This window comes from Falco peregrinus, chromosome 11, assembly GCF_023634155.1.
Source record: "Falco peregrinus isolate bFalPer1 chromosome 11, bFalPer1.pri, whole genome shotgun sequence".
Classification (NCBI taxonomy): domain Eukaryota; kingdom Metazoa; phylum Chordata; class Aves; order Falconiformes; family Falconidae; genus Falco; species Falco peregrinus.
The window spans coordinates 11,741,522-11,762,850 of NC_073731.1; the positions used below are offsets into that span (position 1 = coordinate 11,741,522).

The 21,329-nt window shown below is 36.0% G+C and overlaps 1 protein-coding gene across 1 annotated transcript in view; it reads left to right on the forward strand.

The window, feature by feature from the left end:
* The window catches only part of TTC27 (tetratricopeptide repeat domain 27), a 126,668-nt gene that overhangs the window by 35,164 nt on the left and 70,175 nt on the right, over nucleotides 1–21,329 (forward strand). Inside the window, exon 9 of the mRNA XM_055816414.1 lies at nucleotides 11,392–11,458. Within this exon, the coding sequence (XP_055672389.1) occupies nucleotides 11,392–11,458 (67 nt within the window). The remainder of the gene's footprint in view (nucleotides 1–11,391; nucleotides 11,459–21,329) is intronic.

The following is a 21,329-nucleotide window of genomic DNA, read 5'->3' on the forward strand; positions in this document are numbered from 1 at the left end:
TTTTACAGCAAATGTCACAGAAATGCCCCTTAATTCAACTGAGATTTTTGTAGCTAAATAATGTTAACATCAACAGCATGCAGAAATGTTTCTGGATAGCAAAACAAACTGAAAATTGTTACAACTTCTGGAAAACACTTAATTACAATCATATAGGATCCTAAGGAATTACCTGAATGCACATAATATTTTCTGCTGTGAAGCAATTTTCATTTCAACTAGGTTACAATGATCAAATGGCTAAAGAAAGTACTATTACAGTATCAGTACAAACATTTTCATCTCCTCCTCCCCCATAACATTTTAAGAGGATATAAAATATTTCTTGAAGTGTTGAAATATCTCATACCAGCTGTCTTTACAAAAATCCAAGCAATATCTCATGCTATATGCTTAAGCCAGCTTGTAAATAACATGCATGAGCCTGAATCAATTAGTTGTGGGGCTTTTTTAAACCTCTCTCTGTTACACTGATGTAAGCAAAGAACAAGTTATTTTTCAGTAATCCATTTATATAAAGAAAGTAGCAATGTAAACAGTACCCAGCCAGTTTTCTGTGGCATCTGTAATTTGAGGCAGTTTCCTTTAAAGTATTAGGCTATTCTGTTTCTTCTCTGCAAATTCTTTTTCTTCCAAATACTGAACAGTCTGCGGAACTAAATCTAAAAGAAAACATTCACCTGTTATGATAATTAAACTGTAACTAAAACAGAGTAGAGGGGGGGAAACCCACCCCAGTCCGCCTTACTTTACACAAAGGTTTCCTTTATTATTGTATCCAGATTTTGTAGGATCTGTGTAAGAAGTGTCTAGAGGTGTCTTCAGATCATCTTGCTGCAGGAGTAATGCCAGCCTAAAGGAAATATTAAAAGAAACTCCTAGGAGTGTAGAAATATTAACTGGCTAGGATTTTTTTGATGTTTTATATGACAATAACTAGTCAAGGTGGTGTAAAATTTATTTTATAGTCAAGCCTTAAGACTGTGGTGAAAACTTTGCATAGAGCCTTGAACCAAGCTTTCAGAGGCTGATAGAAAAAGATCCTAAAGTTCCAATTTTAAAAAAATAATAATATATTTTTTCAAAAAAAACCCAACACCAAGAGCAGGTCAATGTGTGATTTCAATGATGTGTTAATATAGTACAGATGCCAGAATGCTGAGAAACTGAGAGGGGAGTGTTTCCCTTGTCACTTAAAAATAGCCCGAATTAGATCACTGTTGAATAGACAACAGCAGCTGTGTGTCAGCAGATTGGGAAGAAAATCCCTTCTCATCACTTGATTCACGATTTTTTAACAACAGAAAACTAGAAAAAAAACCCCAGGGGAAAATAGAAATTAGATATAGCTATAGAAAGTTCTAAGAAAGCAAAGAGAAATGTCCAGTGGCTGGTTATTTCTTAATGTTTTGCTGTCCCATCAATCAAATTGGGTCAAAATAGTGTGTTATACTGGAGGTACCTCAGCTCAGTCAAAAACTATACACCAGTCTTCAGTTGGTAAGGAAAGCATCAGGAAACCTAACTATTATATAGTAATACATTGGATAACAATCTATTAAACAGTTTACACAGTGAGCTGTAGAACCGTACTTGAAACAGCTGCATAAGTACTAAATAGCATTAGGAGTAAAGGATTTTTAACAGAGTTACCAAATATAACCTTTTGACTCAAATAAGAAAAAAAAAAAATAAGAAAAAAACCACCAATATACATGTTGGCAATGAAACATCAAGGGAAACTTGGGTAGGTGAAACAAGAAAGCATTTAGGTACTTGAAACGTGAGATTCTAATCTTAGCTGTCTGTCTGTTCTCTACTCAAGGAAAAATCAGCACCTGCAAAGTGTGATTCATTGCACTTCAGACACTTATTTTACAATGGATTGAATCACTTCCTATATTTATCTATATTTTTTCACGGACTCTGAAAGATGCATAGATGGTTAGTTAGATTAAAGACCTAAATTTTACATGGTTAAAGTTAGGTAAGATGGATTGTGCTCACTAAGATTTCATATATATATATATATATATATATATATATATATATATATATATATATGATCACAGCCTTCTTTGTGCTTTACAGCAAGGTCGTGCTGTATAGCTTGTATCAGAAGTACAAGGCAACAGCAGGTAAACAACTGTTTTCAATTGGTTTTATAAGAAAGAACATTCTCTCTTCCAGGTCATTGGAATGGAAAAGGTTATGTTAAACTGACCGTGGAAGGCCAGAGCTTACATACGTTGCCCTGTGAAAGTAAAAGCTACAACAGCAAATCTTGGACAGCATTAAAGTTGATGAAGGTTTTTCCGTTAAATACTTTTTGACACTCTGGCCCATCTTTACAAGCACATCATGTAAATGTAAATTATTACTGTTTTTTTGAAACAAACCAATTACAGGTGCCAGACAGTACAGTGATTTCACCATAGCCAGTTTATGGCTGTTTAAAATCATTGCTGCTGTGCACCACAATGTACAGCTGTGTGAGGAGATGCCACTGGGGAAATGAACTTCCTGTCATGCTCTTCAGAATGCTCACATAAAAAAACATTAGTCACTTGAAATACCTTTGTGAAACCTTGAAAATGCTTGTAGAGTGATCAATTTGTTGGGTTTGGCTCTTTTTCATTCATGAAATTAACACAGCTTGTAAAACTGCATAGAAATACAGCAAATACTAATTAAAATGCGTATGTGGAAAGTCTGACCTATCTATTCATCATCTATCTCATGCTAGTTAACTGTAGTTGTAAGCAGTTACCTGAGGAACTTGAATTTGCATTGCCTGCACTTGCAGAGAGGTAACATGCCAGGAAATGTAAACAAACAAAACCTCAGCAGTTGTCTTCCTCCATCTAACTTTATACTCTGTCTTCAAGAGTGACTGTGAGAAGATATCCAAGAGTGAAAAATAACAGGGCAAGCATGTGTTGCCCCTGTCTCCCTAATACTTTCCCAGCTACTAAAAGGTGATTTCCTGAGCCTAATCAACGTTGTTTGCATGGCAGCCCTCGATGGATCCCTCAAATATTTGTCATCTTCCATTGAGCCTATGTACATTCCTTGCATCTTTTGGCAAAGGTGTCTGTCTACATATATTGGTCCTGCTGTTCAACAACAAAAAAAGAAAAAAAAAAAAGCCAGGTAGTTTTGGTTGCCAATAGCTTCATTTAGTGACTTCATACTCTTAACGGTTTCAAAAACCTTTGCAATGTCCTTCATTTGATTAGTCCTAGCCTAATGAGACATTCCTTTTGTAGAAATTGTTACATGTTTGTAAGTCATAAAACCTACTTATTCATCTTCATAAAACAACAGTCGTTCTAGCTGTCTGTTTTGGAAATTTTTCCAATACTGAATTATTGCTTTTGAAATGAAAGGTCTAGAAGAGAACATAATATTTATGGGTGGACAAACAAAGGCTTTATGCCATATTTTATGTAGGGTTTATGTTATGAATTTGTATACTTCATGCAGTATGCCCTAGTATGTTATTCTCTATTACTTTTCTAATTAATTACTTTACATTTTTATTTGCCTTTTTAACAGCTGCCTAGTACTAAGCTAATGTTTTCATGCAGCTGCTAAAGAGTTGCTCCTGAATAGAAATGGTCAGATCAGAGCCTATCATTTTTTGTGACACTAGGACTGTGTTTCCTATTGTTCATTGCTTGGCACTTTTATCTTATTACCCTTTTGCTCTATTCTGTAAGGTCTTTCTGCAGCTCCTTATTGTCTATTCATCTCTTTACTTCAAAGAATGTTGTATCATTTGCAAGTTTTCTTACCTCACTATACATTCTCTTGTTCCAGTTTATTTATTAATATAGCACACTGATCGCAGCACAAAACCTGTGCAGGATTACACCAGTGACCTTCTCCATAGGGATGGCTGACTATTTGTCTCATACTATTTCCTATCTTTAATCAGTTACTGACCTTTGCCAAGACATTCCCTCTTATCTCATGAATGCTCAATTTCTTTGAAAGTCCTTCTTGATGAGGGACTTCACCCAAAAAAATCTTCGAGATGCAAGTTGATTTCATCATCACACCAGTTAAACCTTCCAAAAGCCCCCAACAGGTTTGCAATGCAGGAATTTTTTGTACAGAAGCCTGGCTGACCACAAGTGTTGTACTTGTCAAGCTCTCTCTAGTTGTTCATTCATTATATCGTCTCTCCTTATTTACCTGCAACAGATGATACACTTCCAAGCCAGTGTTACAGTGATCCCCTGACACCAAGTTTAAAGGCTGGCATATTTTTTGTTGCTCTCTTATCATTAGGCTCTGAGGTAATTTGAAATGAAAATGTAGACGCTGCTTTTGGTGTCTCAGCTATTTCATCCCAAAACTAATTTGAAACTTTTTTTTTTTTAATACTGTTTGGTCCTGTTAACTTTCTAGCATCCAACATTTTAGCATGTAACATCTTTTGCAGCTTTTTAATTTGAGAAAGAATCTTCTCGCCTGTAATTCTCTCCCTTACCCAGAAAGGCTTTCTGGTGGGAATTTTACTATATTTTTCTACAATAAATGCTAATGCAATGATTTCATGTCGCTTCTTTGCAAAGGCTTTTATACCAGGGCTGTCATTTTGATCCTGTAGACTCAAAATTTTTGTTCCTGCTGTATTGGTAGAAGGTCTTAGCACTGATTTTGACTTTTGGTTAGTTGCTCCTTGAACACTTTTTGGACGCCATAATTATATTTTTAGAGATAGTTCATTATTATTATTTAATATTCCAGAGGTTTTGATCTTTTCTGTATTCTGCATTTTAATATAAGTTCAGCTATTTGAGAACACTTCTATTTTTAATAGCTTTTAACAATGTTGTTTAACATTTGTCAACTTTCTAAATCAGTTCTTGATTCAGAACTACTTAGTCATAATCCAAAAAGGGATACTTTGGAATGTTTGCTATTAATTAACCTGTTACAAAGACTATAACTAATTAAGTCCCAAACTGTTTAACTTGTTAATTAAACTGGATACCTTATCCATTAGGCTGCCAATGTAGATCTGATTAATCAGATTAAAGAATTGTTGGTAAATTGTAAGTGATTGGCAATTAGCTTTTGCCGATAGAAAATACTTTTTTCTGCTGCAGAGTAGATATTAATCTAAGGTTCTGTTTTATCTGTCTATAAAGAATGTCTATTTCTCTTTGTTTTCTTTACCTCTTCTATTTCATTAAACTCCCTAAGACAGGATTCAAGAGTGGACAGTAAATACCTTGCAAAGCTGAATGATGCAGTGATTAGTGACTTCTCTTCATAGTCTTACGAAAACATGCCTGATCATAGATTCTGTGGCAGCAGATCCTAAATTCCATTGTGATTTGAACGCCTGAAATTTTCTGGGGTGAACTGCTTAACCTGTCCTTGAAATCAGAATAAATGCAGGGCATGGAAGTCAAATGTCTGTAAAGTACTCTGACAAGACCTAACACAGTCATTAAAACTGCTTAAAAGCAAGCTACAGTTCTACTCTAGATTCAGATTTCAAATACAGCTTCAAATTTTATTTGATTCAGTATGGAAAATCATTGCAACAGTTTAATTTTTCTGCTATATTTCAAGGTTTGCATTCCTGTATTTACGTGTCAAAGCATTTTACATGGATGCAGGAGAAATGGAAATTAGGGACCTATTTTAACACTGCTTTGGTCTGGAAGAACTGCATCTATAAGCTTCAAAAAGCTGTGACAAAAATCTATCTAGAATAAGGAAAGGACTAATCCTTTCTACTTGAATCAATATAGCTTCAGGATGCTGAAAGATAAGTTCCACTTGTGTAAAAATTTAACTGTCCCTTGGTTTGCCCATGCTTTTCAAAAGCTATGGCCATGTCACTTAACATTCTGGTTGCCTAGCTGCTGTGGTGTTCTTGTTACAATATTTTAAAGTTTTGCTGTCTTTATTACTTTCTATTTTTCCCCTATGGATAGAAACTTGTTATTTTTCACCTGAAGTCACATTTGCATTAGTGACTAATGTTTAGTGACTTTAGTTGACTACCTCAAGCTAACTGTACGTATTTCTGCTAGCAGCTGACATTGGACAAGAAAAAAGTAACTGAAGCAGAGAAATTCTTTATTACTTTCTGTTTTCGTGAAAAATTTTCCCAAGGAAGGAAAAGATGGTGATATATATATCAGGATTGTTTACTAGCGGTGTTGTCTAAAACTTTCAAAAAAGCTCACCAACAACATCGTGTTTTTCCTGTGGGAAGGTGGGGTAAAATGCATTACATAATAATTGTTAAACTTTTCTTCAACTGGTCTCTTCACCAAGATTCAGAATCACACAAGTTAAATCAGGAAGGAGGAATTATAGTTAGCTTTCCATATTGACAGAGTCCAACTTTACTGAACATAACAAGAATAAAAGGTGATGTCAAGGCCTTTCCTTGGTTTTCAAAGGCATTTCTCATCAATAGTCGACCAAAAGCATAATTGGTATTTCTTTGCAGCCATATTCACACAGCTTGCTCAAGCTAATGGTATTACAAAACATCAGCATAAATTATGAAGCATGTGTGGAACCTCTGTCATGGGTGTCTTTAGAAACAGACTGCATAAACATTTACATAAACATGCAAACTGTAAGTTAGAGGTTTGTAGAGCAGGAAGAAGAGTTGGAGGAACTCTCAAGCTTTTCTTCCACTGTAGAAATTGTGTTTTGGCTACTCTGGTCATGTTCTTCCCTACAATAACGTGCAAAACTTTTTTAAAAAATTCTGGTCAGTAATGCCTTTCCTCTCTCACCTATCCACCCACCCAATTTGCTTTATTAGGTACTTGTGTTGTAACAGGATAAAGCTAGTTGGCTGATTAATCAGAAGATGATTACCAGGTGAAAAAAACCTTTTCATGAAACCTCGAACCTTAAAAGAACTGCAGTTATATAATTTCAGTTCAGGTTTAAGCAGCCTGCTAGTGTTTATGTCAGTTCACACAGATGTTTGTACTTGCAAACAAATCTCTCAGTAGTTTTTTGAAAATATGTCCATTTTATTCTTTTGATTTATGTTGCTATGAATAATCATCAGCTCAAAACCTGGTATGCTTTCAGATTCTTAATTATGTAAGTTATATAACAATTGTAGCTGTTACCATTTTAATGAGTAGCTCCCATATACCGTTTACTTTCTGTGATAGCTTTTTTGTTTTAAATACATTTAGAAAATTCACTGCATATTGACTTTTTTTAGTTTGGTGAGGTTTTGTAGTTGTGTCATTGTTGTTGCTCCACCCTTCAGAAATTTTGGGGAAAGTTTGATAGGAAAGCATCAAGAAAAGCACTATTAAAGAGTAGATCTCTTTAAGTTACAAAAAGAGGGGAAAAGGGATCTTATCTCCTAATAGAAAGAGGAAATTGAATCTCAGAAGGGAGCGTAATTATGCTTTTACTCTGTCTCTCAGCCTACCTGTATTTGGCTGCAGTCCTCTGAGCAAACGGTGTTTGCGTTGGCAGAGTGGAATTTGCTTCAAACTCATCCTTTAATTTCCTGAATATTTCATCTGTACTCGTTCCTAGGCTGCTCTAGTTTGATGAATATTGGTGGTTCCCAAAGAATGGCCATTGTAGCAATGCTGAAGCAATGCTCTCTGGAGAGAACCTTCTCTTCCTGTGTTTCGTTTTCTCTGTTCCCTCATGTTATGGGAGTGGAATTTGGAAGAGACCTATGCCACCAGGAAGGAGGCTTGGTACTGCTACACATAATAATAATTATGTTTCTTTTTGTGGGCATGCAAAGATAAAAGGGATGAGAGTGCTTGAATGGCATCAGTTTTCCTTTTTCCTATCTTGAGCGCTTTGCTGCTTACTCTTGGAATTCTTTTATTATGTCTTCATAGTTTATCATGTCTTTTCTTTAGAGGAAAAAACAAAACACATCAGACATTCTGGCCTTTTCTCACAGCTGGCAGATAAGCAAGTGATGGGGGAGAGAACTTAAAAGTGAAAAGCAATATAACATTAAAAAGTTTCAAAATGTGTTCATGCTACACCTTGGTAGAATTTACCAAAAGGAAATCCATGTGTTTTATCTTTTCTGTCTTGACCATTTTAGGCTGTAAACACTTAAAGGCAGAGGAAGGTTCTCTACTGAAAAGAAGATTCTTACTTCATTTGGGATAGTCATAGTAAATAAACTGCACATTACTGCATTTCTCAAACTTTTCTCTGTTCTGTCTCCTTTCTGCTCTCACAGCTTACATATAATCTCATTAAGTATACTCGGGTATGAAGACAATGTAAGCTTATTAGTCACATCTTCTAGTGGTTCCTCAGAGCCTGGACACAGCATAAATGTTACATCTGTTATTCTTCAGTAAGAAAAAGGAAACTCAATTTTTTTTGTCTGAGTTTATGGGGAAAAAACCTTACAAAAACAACAATTTTTTCTGTATTCTGCATGAGGTAGTTGGACTAGGATGGCAAGAAAGATTAGTGTCGTGATAACATGCACAATGTAGAGAGAAATTTTTCAGTACAATGTAAAAAAAATCAGCTTATTTCTAGCTTTCAGTAATAAGTAGACTGTTCTTCCTTCTGTTAACAAAACATGAAGCTGAAAAATGTAAACTGCAAGTACCATTAAATGAAAATGTAATTGCTGAGGTTGAAGGGGATTTCTAGCCATCTAGTTCAACTTCCCTGCCTGAAACAGTCAAATGGAGCAGGTTGTTTATGACCATGTTCAATTGGGCCTTGACTGTCTCCAAGGATGGATACACCACAACCTTTGTGGGTAACCCCTTTTGCTTTAGCATCCTCACATTAATGAAGATTTTGCTTACTTTTTTTAATGAAATTTGCTGGATTTCAGATTGTGCCTGTTGTTTCTTGTCCTTTCATTGGGCACCACTGCTATCAGATATTTATACACATTGATAAGATCCCCCTGAGCCTTCTCTTCTCCAGGTTAAACCATCCCAACTTTCTCACCCTCTCCTTGGATGTCGGATGCTTCGCTATCTTAATTTGTGGCCCTTTGCTGGGCTTGCTCCAATATGTAGACATCTCTTTTGATCTGAGGAGCCCACAGCTGGTGACAGTACTTCAGGACTGATTTCACCAGCACTGAGTAGAGGGGGAGGATCACCTCTCTCGACCTGCTGGCAGCGCTCTTCCTAATGCAGCCCAGGAGGCTTTGGGTGACATTGCTGCAAGGGTGCATTTCTGGCTTGTGTCTAACTTGGTTTTCAGCAGGACCTCAGGTCCTTTTCTGCCTCCAGTCTGTACTGGTGCATGGGCCTATTCATTCCCAATTGCAGGACTTTGCATTCTGTCCCATCATCAAGGTCATTAATGAAGATGTTAGATGTTATTTGATCCCTGGGATGCACCACTAGTCACTGGCCTCCAGCTGGGCTTCATGCTGCTTGTCATAATCCTTTGAGACTGGTGGTCCATCTAGTTTTCAGTCCACCATGCTGTACATTTACCTAGTCCACATTTCATCAGTTTGAGGATGTTATGCAAGGCTGTCAAGCACCTTTCCAAAGTCAAGGTAAAGTCCACCAATCTAGTCACCTCATCATGGAAAGCTATCTGGTTAGTCAAGCATTCTACCTAAATGCATGCAGACTGCTCTGTCACCTTCTTGTCCTTCATCTCGCAGATTGGTTAGTGTTGGAGGGAACTGCTGGAGATCATCTTGTCCAACCTTCTGCTCAAGTAAGGTCAGGACTTGATTTTGTGCTGTCAGCAAACTTGCTAGGGGTACACTCTGCCCCTTCACCCAGATTCTTAATAAAGATGTTGAACAGTATTGGACACTGTATTGAGCCCTGGGGTACACCACTAGTTACTGGCTTCCAACTCCACTTTGTACTGCTGATCACAACATTCTGGGCCTACCTGTTCAGCTGAATTTTCAGTCCACCTCACTGTCTGCTCATCAGCTTCTTTAAGAGGATCTTACAGGAGATACTGGGAGCCTTACTGAAGTCCAGGCAATCTCCCCTGCTCTCCCCAAATCTACCAAACCAGTTATGTCATGATGGAGGTTATCAGGTTGGTCAAGCATGACTTCCCCTTGGTGAGTCTGTACTGACACTCCCTCCATGTGTTAGGAAATGGGTACAAGGAGAATTTGCTTCATACTGTTTCCAAGGAATGATGTAAGGCTAACCTGGATCTTCCTTCTTGCTCTTGCTGAAGGTAGGAGTGACGTTTGCTTTCTGTCAGTCCTCAGGAACCTCTCTTGATCACCGTGGCCTTTCAGAGATAACGGAGTTTTCAACAGGCAGCCTCTGTTCTGTACCACCTTCTTGTGGCTAGTAATAAGGTTTTAATCAAAGTTTGACTGTTATTTCTGTAATGGCAATTGTATCATATGTACAAAGAAGAATTAACGAAATAGCAGGGAAAAAGTTAGTTTGAGTCGAAGTCTTGTCTCCGAAGTAAGATACCTAATGTAGGGAGCATAATTTCAATCTGTAACTATCATCACAATTAATATACTATCCTTGTAATTTTAACCTAAAATATGAAGCCTGCTAAAAAGTTCAAGGAATAGTGCAATAAATTTACACTTATTTATATAGCCATTATATAGGTTTGGTGGTGATGAAGCATATCTGTGGTATGATTTAGTATATATTTTCACTTGATTATTTTTTAATTATTTTTTTAAATTTTCACGAGGAGCTTGAATTGTACCCTTGCTGCTCTTTCTGCCACTTGAAAGTACCTCTTGTAGTATGTTTGTAAACATTGATGGGCTGTTGTCCTGGCTTAGGACAGGAGAGCATCCACCCATGTGGAGGTGTAAGCCCAATTTCTTTATTATCTCTGTAAACATACCCAACTGTGAATAAAATAATTTTAATTCTCATTTCTCTGTGTTCTTCTGGTTTTCCCCCTTGGTGTACAAGGCAGTGGTAATGCCAGTTACTGAGAGATGGACCTCTCTGGTCTTGTTCCTTGAGTGACTGGAACGAGGGTGTGTGTTTGAGAAAACCCTTCAGCACTTTTCAAGCATTACTGGATTTTTGCTTCGCAGAATCTGTGTTCAATTAGTCACAGAACATTAACAAAAAACAGACCTCTGTAAAAACAGAGAATGGATTTAAAACTTTTTAGGATTTGTAAAACTTCTTCTATAAGCTTATGCTGAGTAAGATGTTTCAATTTAGAATGGTATTGGAAAGGTACTACCAAAATATCTTGGTCCCCTAAATGGTTCTTTTTTTCTGTGACTGCTCGTAGAGCTAGGCTGCCTTCTGCACATAGCATACTCACATTTGTCATTGTAACAGTTTTCTAGAATGTCCTTTAGATTTCTGCAGGTTTGAAAAATGTGTTCTGCATGTTGGTATTCTAAAGATTAAGTCAGCATTGTTATATCTTACTCCTTTTTCTTTACAGTATAGACTTCCAAAAGAACAATCCAATACACAAATTAACTGAAGAGGAACTTCTGGCTTTTACTTCAGTAAGTAATTTATCTGGACTTCTTAGTAAACATGTTTTCACTTAAGTTAAGCACCAAACAGTAACCTGCCAATCACATTAATCATGAAACTGTAAACTAAATTTCTTCTAGCACTCCGTCATCTCTTAACTTTTTTTCTTATTTCAAGAAATTAAACTAATGCTGAAGTTCAACCCAATTTAGAGCCATTGTCATCGTTCAGGATAAGCTTGAAATCTAAAAATTTAATTTCACCTGAAAACACACACAAAACACTTTTTTACGTGTCTGTTTCAATTTTCGTTAACTATGAATTATAGTGTAATATTAAACCATGCATTTTTACAGCAAACACTTCCTAGGGCACTAATGTTGAAAGTGCTGCTCTTTGAACAGTGTTAAAGTGGAGTTCAAAAGGAATTTCAGCTTTATTCTGTCAGATTTAGACAGTCTGTGTATCAGATGTTCTGCTTAGACATGCATCTTTCCAGTTCAATGGCTGATTTGCTGTAAAACAATTCTGTAGCTTCCAAAGAAGTCTGGAAAATTCTATATCAGTGCTTTTTCAATGTAACTTTTTTTACTCAACTCAAAATAGAATTCACTTCCCTCCTTGATGTTTTCTGCTTTTGTGGTTTTCAGCAGTAGTTGGGGGGTGGGGGGGGGCAGCAGGCAGGCGTGGAGGAGGAAAGGCCAGTGATTATATTGCCTTTTTTGCTTACTCTCCACAATGTTGGACTTCAGCTTTGGTACAGTAAAGAGGGCTTGCTCTCCTACCCAAGCCTTTTGTAGTCTAAGACCTTTTTGCTATGGTAGCACCATCTGAAAAGGTAAATTCTTGTTAAGAGTATGCAGATCCATTTGATTTCAGTTGAGCTAGAATTTTATTACTGAAACCTGTAGTTACGTGAAAGGACTATGGACAGTAATCAAAGAATAACTATGGTAGTGTTCGGTTGGGGTTTTTTTGTGGTGGTAAAAGGGAGTTCAATCTGCAAAAAATGGAAATGTACAAAACATGAGACTGTCCACTCTCACCTCATGTTGTAGTAATTCAAGTACCCAGTAAGGGTATTAAAGAATGGTGATCAATAAAAAGGAGGGGAAAAAAAACCTTACAGAAAGAATGAATATGTACAAAGTTAGGAAATGCACACATAGAAAAGGCTGTAGGAATGAAAAAAAATGGTGAACTGAGTACTGCAAGTTTTTCTTAAAAAAAGCTAAACTATTACAGTATAATCTTATTTAAAAAATAATGTTAATGCAAATGAATGACATTTCAACATGTGCGTATAATTTAATTTTTAAAAAACTCTGCCATTTTGATGTTAATATATTTTCAATTGAGGGTCTTCTGTGAAAACTCAGAATTTTGCTTCTGATATTTTATTTCCTGTCACACTCCCTGGACTTTTTTTCTATGCTTGCTGCTACATTCTTCCCACTACCTCTTATTGTTTGCATAATTCTTTGGTGGAAAAGCAGCTATTGTATACCTGAAGCCTGAAATAACTTATCCATATATTCTATCCTTTTATTATTAAATGGAGTGAAATTGTGATAACAGAACATCTCTAACAAGGTTGACCCTACTCCTGTATTTTCCTGTGTTTCCAGAGTAATGTAACTAGGGGTGGGGTTTAGCTGTTTTAACACTTGAGTTTTCAAACATTTAAATGTTCTTCGCGTTTCACAGCAGAGGAGTAAAAGTCAAGGTAGCACATATGCAAGGCAAGAAATATAATCAGATTTACTGTCATCTTTTATCTGACATTGCATGACAGATCATATGACCTGTTATCTGAGATATAAGAGATCTGTTAGGTGAATTCTTCATAATGATATGAAAATTAAACTGCATTTTTCTGCCATCTAGTGGCTGATTCCTCAAAAATCACAGAGCAACTGATGAACTTGCCCCTTAAATATTTATTGTAGTGACTTGTGGGGAGCTTATATTTTCATCCATTTATTTATCTTTTTATAGAGCTGCTAATTCAGCTGCAGCTTGCTTCACCCTTGTAAGATGATCAGCCACTATCAGGATAGATCTCCAAAGAAACACAGCTGAAAGATATGTGTAGGTTTCCCTATCACTTTGTGCTCTGAGTAGCAAAAAAGAAGAGTCTATAGCAATAAGAGAACACAAGAAATCATGCAAAATTCAGTGGATAGCAGTGACTTGAGGCAGCTGGTTACCTAAAAACTAGAGAAAATAATAAATTTCAATATCAGAATAGTGCTCTTTTAAACTTTTGCTTAATGTTTCCAAGTTAACTGGGTGTAGGGACACCATTTAATCTTACAATTATTTTTGCTTTTGATCTTTTGACCTGTGCATGCAAGACACAAACAAGAACACGTATGAATTGTAATCTTACCATTGCAGATTTTTGCTGGAAACTGAACTGGGAATCAGATACTAGCTTATATAATTTCTTTTCAATAAAGGCATCTTTTGAATTTGTACCTGAGCCCGAAATTGTGAATAGTCACTGCAGAATTTCGTAATAAAATATCTGAGCTCTTTTGCACCTTAGTTCTGAACTGCTGAGGCAAGCAAATCCATTGCTGTTCTCCCTGGCAGCATGAATGTTAACACAGCCTTGGTTCTTGTGGTGTCTGCTAGCTGAATAAATAAGTGGAGCCGCAAACATTACTACTTCTATTTAAGGTATTTACCAAGCTTTGGTACTACCTACTGGAACAGGCAAATGAGTAATTTCTTAAGCATCATTTAAACTGCTGTGCGTGTGCGTGTGTGAGCAGGCATCTTCTCAGCCTACATGTGGATTCCTAAATCTGCAGGCTGGTTAGATGGTTGTCATGCATTCATCTGATATCTGCTGAAATTTATGTTTTCTGAAGAAAGGAAGGCATTTCAAGATATCTTAGGAAACTGGAGACATTGTAAGGTGTTTTTAATAGTGAATTGTCAAGAGATTCTCTTGCTTTGGACATTGCAAAACAACGGCATGTGACCTGCAGTTTCTCTTGAGCAGAGAGAATTAAGGTCCAGCTAGTATGAGATGGAAAGGATGATCAAAGTAAACTCAAGTAGATGATGTGGTCCTGCCTCATACTAGGTGTAGTTTGGCAAACAGGCATTCTAAACTCCCTTTTATGTCTGTAGAAGTTGAAAATTACTAGATTTATTATTTTATTATTTTTTTAAAACAACATAGCTTATAGTTCTAAAAATAGCACTAAGTCACTATTAGTCACTACTTGGTGACTGCAGTCAAATACAAAAGGATTGCTGCTTTTCATTTACTGAAGTTGCTTGGGAATAGTTGCCATTGTCCTAGAAGTGCTAACCTTGCAACTAAGAATCACTTCTAGTATTGCTAATTTTTGAACCAAGGTGTGGGGGTGTATCAAATCCTGTGTATTTATGTGTTTAGTCTCATTGGCAGGGATAGCTCCTCTTGATACAATAATTTGGACTTCGGTGCTTGAGGTGTTCTAGTCAAATCTGTTCACCTATCAGCGTAATATTTCAACTTTTAAGCTGTTAATGTATAGGTGAAATCAGATACATTTGATTTTTTTTCTGCTTATAGTTAAATCGTTGATTTGATATTTTTACATAAGATGTAGCTCACATGCACTTCAAAATAAACACAATTAAACATTTAATTTTAAGGGGAATTAAATATGCTTTTCCTCATGCATAAAGGTTCAGGGAAACAGTTATGTTTTTAATTAACTCTATTATGGTAAGCACTTGGACTCCTAAGAAAGTGAAGATCCTATTTAGAATTCAAATATCACACAAGCTACTTCAGCGACACAGTTATGCATGTATTATTTGGCAGACTTTCTGGTTTAGCTAACTGAATGTTGCATTTCAAAGCCTTTTTTACAAGAGCAAAAGGGGGACAGTAAACCAGTAGTGAAACCCAGTGCTTCTCTGCTAGAATTAGTACTTTCTTCCTTACAATAAACTTCTTTCCTCAGAGCTTTCTGTATAGGAAGTGGGAAGTATACGATGCAAGAAACCCAAGAACTAATTTAGTACTGCTTTCACATTGAGGTTGTGTACCTTAGTTTACTTCCAGCTGCCCAAGTTAGTGTTACAAAGCCTAAATATGCTTCCTTATCCCATTTTTAATTTCAATGGATTGGTTTTAATGTAAAAATGATAATGTGAACTCTGTTGGGTTTTATACTGGGCAGCAGTTTTTCACTAGAATTTTACAAATGCATCACAGATCTCTGTATATCAGTGGCCCAAATTATTTTTAGGAAAAAAAATCCTCCTTGTAAATGAGCAAAAATAAGGTCTTAAAATAACTTCTATTAAATATTTGCTGTTTACTTTATTTTGAATAGGAAATGCAGTTAAGACAATATACCAAAAGGGAGATTAAATGAACAACACTTATACAAATGTACATGATATTTCAGTATCTTTTTTTAAAATATTTTTTTTAATTACATTTGAAGCTTTATAAAAGATGTCCGTCATGTGAACATAAACTTTAGAACAGGAAACTAAAAAGTATTTCTGAAATGCAAGAGAGTTCCAGGAATGCATGAAAGCTCTATGTAAGAACTGGTAAATCTTCCGTTATGTTTTAATTTTAAGACTTTGCAGTTCTTGCAGGAAAATAGGAGAAGGATTAAATACTGGATAGTCTTGCATTTTTGTCTTACAAAAGAGAAAAAATATTTTTTAAAAAAACCCATAAGATTAGACTGCAATACAAGTTCTTACAACTTTATAGAAAGCTTATACTATAGCTTAGAGTTTACATATTGGGTAGGCAATTCGGTGTTTTGTGGTCTAATAGGACACTCCAACTGAATACCCAGGATTAAGGAGCTGCAGCTGGTTTTTAACGTTACCCCTTCCATCTGTCCTAGCTCACTTTGTCCAGGAGAAATCAGCTTTGTGGTAAATGTGATAAGCACTTAGCCCAGTGTGGGAGAATATTACTTTTTTCCCCTTTTAGTATGTTGTGATCAAGGGACTTTGAATGGCAGCAACAGTATTAACCTACAGGGGACTGAGGAGAAAAAGTATCCAGAAACTGGAAGAGAAGCCTCTTGCTTTGTGCTTCCCACATCTCAGCCCCATATTTGTATCGTTTGATATCCACAGAAGATGAGAAAGGAAAGAAGAGGGATCGCGGAAAATTTAGCTGCATTGGTTTGTTATACTCCTGAGACTCCTATCATTTATGGAGAGTACAGCGTTGGTTTCTTTATTAAGTGGTGAAAACCAGGAGAAGGAAGCTCTGGCAGCTCTTCTGTCTATTGACACTTTGAGCAGGTGAGGATGTCTTTCTTAAAGAGGAAAAAAAAAAGGTGTAATAGCTTTTATTTTGCTCAGAGTACAAAACTAAAAAATTATTCAAGTCTTCCAACAAAAATACCTATTCATTCTGAAATTGTTCCAATTATGCCATGCAAGATACCAAGGTATCAAGGGCTAGGAGGATGTGGAGGGAGTCTGTCAAAATCCAAGGAATACTGTGTATTCCAAATATGGATCAGATAGGAATGACTGATATCTTTTGTTTTCCCACTGTGTTGAGCTGCTGATTCCATAACAGACTGTTTTTAGTAAGGAATTTGAGAATGGTTGGACAGATTTTATTTATTTATTTATTTATTCAGAAGTGGGCATTTATTGAGTGTAATAGAAATTGATGTTGTATGGTACCTTTGAAAATCACAGCAAAGAATTGTAGTGCACATTTTATCGAGAGTGTGTGTGTGTATGCAAATATGAACACTTTTTCTGCTTTTCACTGTAGGAAGGGGGCTTTGGGAGGAGAGAGTGGAAGGTGGAAATGGGAATGCTTTGTTTTTCTCATCTTTTGTATGGCACTTTAATATCAAATCATGGCATATGTTATTGTTAATGTTAAGCCTTCCTATCAAAAATCTCTATAAAACCAACATGCCCATTTGGTTTCTGAAGAGAATTTGTTTATATAGCTTAAATAAAAGCAGTGCATTTTTCTCTGCTGAGAAAATGGCTGCAGTTTTCTTTATGTTTTATAACCCGCAAGAGTATCGAAAAGCTCATTAAAAGTGCCATGTGTCTGTACTGCTGTAACTTTCGTGGCTTTATAAAAAGTCTCTTTCACTTCTTTTCTAAGCTGTGTTGCCCATTTTGAATAGCCTGTTGGTTACAAGATTATAACACTGCAAAGACTTTCTCACAGCAAAGCCCTGCTAGTACTAGTAAGACTTTTTTTGAAAGCAAATGAATCCAAAGCTATTCTATTCTTTTTTGCTTTCTTTTTTTCCTTCTAAGCACTTTTATTCAAGAGTCTGAATCATTTTCCAGGAATGTCAGGATCTAAACACTTGCTAATTTAATGCATGTATGCTTTCTGGCCCATCACACGTTACTGGGAAATCAGATTGAGTATAGCAAAAGAGAAGCTGCCACTTTCAGCTGGAGTATCATGTGCAAAGACTCAACTAGTTTTCTTGGAAGTTTATTCACAAAGTGGCTGGTACTTATGATGTATTGCGGATAAGAAATCAATTTAGTCTTGTCCGGTTTTTTTGCTGCTGTGTGTGCATTTAGCTATTTTAGGGTAAAGTCAGTGGGTGCTGTAGTACATGTGTTGCAGGGCAGGGGGGTAGCCTGCATTCCATTCCAAAACTGGGATTAAGTAACAGTCTGTTTGAAGTTGTTTTACTTTACAAAATGCCAGATTTCAACATAATTGACACTTTTATCCCTTTCAACTTGATTCTCCTCTGTGGTCTACATTCCTCCCCGAGTCCATGGGATCCACAGCTCTGCTTGCATCATATCTTATAGGAGATGATTCCTGATTTATTGTGTGCATTTCTGAGCAGAAAGAAATTTGGGATAGCCTTTCCTTTCTAGAATAGTCTGCTCTTTCGTATAATCTGCACAGAATTACTCAAGCAATGGATTTTAGTGGTCTCACTGAAACCGCAGTGGTAAAAGAACATGAAGATCATGTTTAAATATTAATATATTATTTGCCTGTCTAAGGGTTTGAGAAGTTAAGGAGGCAAATTTGATGACAGTTAGTAACATTTCTTCCCACAGCAGCCTTTCTTCTCCCCCTCCTTCTTCCTCTTTATCTATCAGCAGCTCACTTACTTCTAGCAACCTCTCTGACAGCCAGATGACATGTCGCAGGCTTCCCTTCCCCCTGTTGTGTCCTTCACGAGTTATAACTATTATAATTTACTTCAACAAGGAAGATTTCATTGCAACAAGATTAAATTAAACCCCATATTCAACAAAATGCTGTCGTGAGGTATCATCTGAAGGAAATAAGACATTTTTACTACACTGTGTAGTGTTTGATAGTCTGTTTTTGACAATATTCTGATGATCAGTATGATTAATAAGTTATCAGTACTAGCAGTCACTTCTAGTGATTTATATTCTACTGATCTGCCTCTTTGGCTGGGGAGGGGGCACATGAACTAAACGGGGGTAAATCCAAGTCTCCCTTTTACTGTATATGAAGAATTATTCTTAAGGTTTACTTAGCTGCCCTAATGTCTTGTTCTAATCTCTTCTGTCTAGTTTTAGTATTGTCCCTTCTTTTTTCTTTTTCCTAACCCAACATTTCAAGTATTATTCTAGTATTTTTTGTTCCATAGCATTTGAAAAAATTAAGGTGGTTGAATTCTTGTTTGCTGGTCAACTTGCTTCTGTCTCTAAGCAACTGAGTTTAATTTTCTGTGTTAATATCATGTCTGTAGGTTGGACTGGAAGTAGAACATTTCTCATATCAGCACCCCAAACATTCTTTCTAGTCTATATTAACGATGAAACACTGAAAAAGTAACAGAATTTTTTGACTTATTATGCAATTTAGGATAGGTTTGATTAGAATGCCATAGTCCTTGATTGTAGTCATGAACTATGTCTCTTTCTCCCCCCCTCCCCAGATGTCTGATGTGTGCAAATCTGATACTCTTTGATTCATTTATCATAACCAAAATGTCACTGTTTTGTTGTTCTTTTTTAAAAGAAAAACAGGTGCAGTCAAGTCTAGCTACTCTTCTATTCTAGCTGCTTTGGGAAAAACATATGATGAACTCGATAAGAAATAAATCTATCTTACCCTGCTTCTTCATTGATTTCTTTCTCTATTCCCCCAAAAACAGGGTTGAAATTATTTTATTTTTTTTCTCTTTGGTCTTTTTAGTCTTGAAGTTTTAGGCAGCCAAGTTACTGGAAGGGATTTATAATTGGTATTTTCTTCTGGGGATTTATTGATGGTCAGTTTAAAATTTTTGTGGGGGAAATTATGTTTAACCAAGCTCTAAGTCTATAAACCACGGGCTTTTGAAAGGAGATGTAAAGGGGATTTTTACCTATTTTTGAAAAATTTTGAAAAATTTCAAAAAACTTTTCCTAAACAAACCCTTATAGCTTAGGTTCAGCAAAATAGCCATTTACATGCTTAGCTGTCCTCGTTGAGTAAACCCCATTCTGTTCAGCAGTGATCCTGGGTATGTTTCTGCCCAGTGTGCTGCCCTTGTATAAGTAGTTGGCTTCAGTATGTTGTGGGAAAGCATGGTGTCGTCTGTGTTACAGAAGGGCAAAGGTTAAGCAACTCTGAATCTGGTATTTCTACAATATTTCCATTCGTCTCTTTTATTAAAAGCAAATTTAAATAGTAAAGTAGAATTTTCAAGTGCTGTTGTCCAGAAACTAAAACGTTAAGATTAAACTAATTTGTGAAACATTTAAATACATTTGCATGGAGGTTGTATGCACTTTTATTTTACTTGTATTTACAGAATACTTGAATTCTAGTACTGATCACGTACTAAACAGTACATTATGACTAAAGGAGGGGGGAAATGCATGTATTCTTGCCAGCAGACCCCATCACTCAGCTTTTTTTTTTTTCCTTCCAGAAATACATTTTTACTGGGATAAATTACATACTGATAAACAAAGTGTTATTCTTAATAATTATTTGTAACATCAAATATGCAATAAAATGTCATAAGGTAGTGTGCATGGAGTGTTTGTGACCCTTATGAAAGCTAATTTCCAGATGTGCAAATACATGAACAGGAAAGGTTCATATTCTCTTTATGAAGGCTAGCTCATTGCATCAGGAAATAGAAACAATGCCAGCTCATTTAGTGGATTGTTCATGCAGTGTATATCATAAATGAATCTCATGAGTACTGTGAGAAAATTCAGACTTTTCTTCTGTATATAATTTATACGCTTAGCATATATGATAATATAGTATGGCATAAATACTTCTGACATGTTTGGTTTGGCTGTATTAATCATGGCGAGTAGAGCTGTTAGTTATGAAAACTATTGAAATAAATGCCGTTAAGATGTTTAAATGTTCTATTTGATTCAATTTGCAAAAACGTTTTAAAAATATTTACACTATTTAACATTTTTCAGGCTGTGAAGCTGAAAGTAGAGGCCTTTTCTGAACTGAAATAAAAATCATGACACTAGATGTTAGTTGGTGTAGTCTGATGTATTTAGAAGATTTTACTGCCTTGTCTCTGTCTTTAAGATCTTTAAGACATCCTTAAGCGTGTCTTGCATTAATTAAATTGGAGCTTGGGCTTTTTTTCTTGAAAGACTTCATGCCTTTTGTCAGCTAGATTTTTCTTCAGTACTTTGTCAGAATATGTTGGCCAACACATTATACAATGACTTCTATCTAGTCTAGACAAAAGATGAGAGAGGAAATAACTTTTACAGATTTCTATAAATAGATTGTGAAAGGTTTTTTTCTACACTGTAAAATTTTTAAAATTACCACAGATGGAGAGGAACAGCACATGCATTTGCATTCCCCCAAGTTAGTATTGTGCCTGGTTTGGTTTTTATCATTGGCTGTAACTGAGTAGGCTCTCTTTGCTTTTCAGTTTAATATATGTTGGT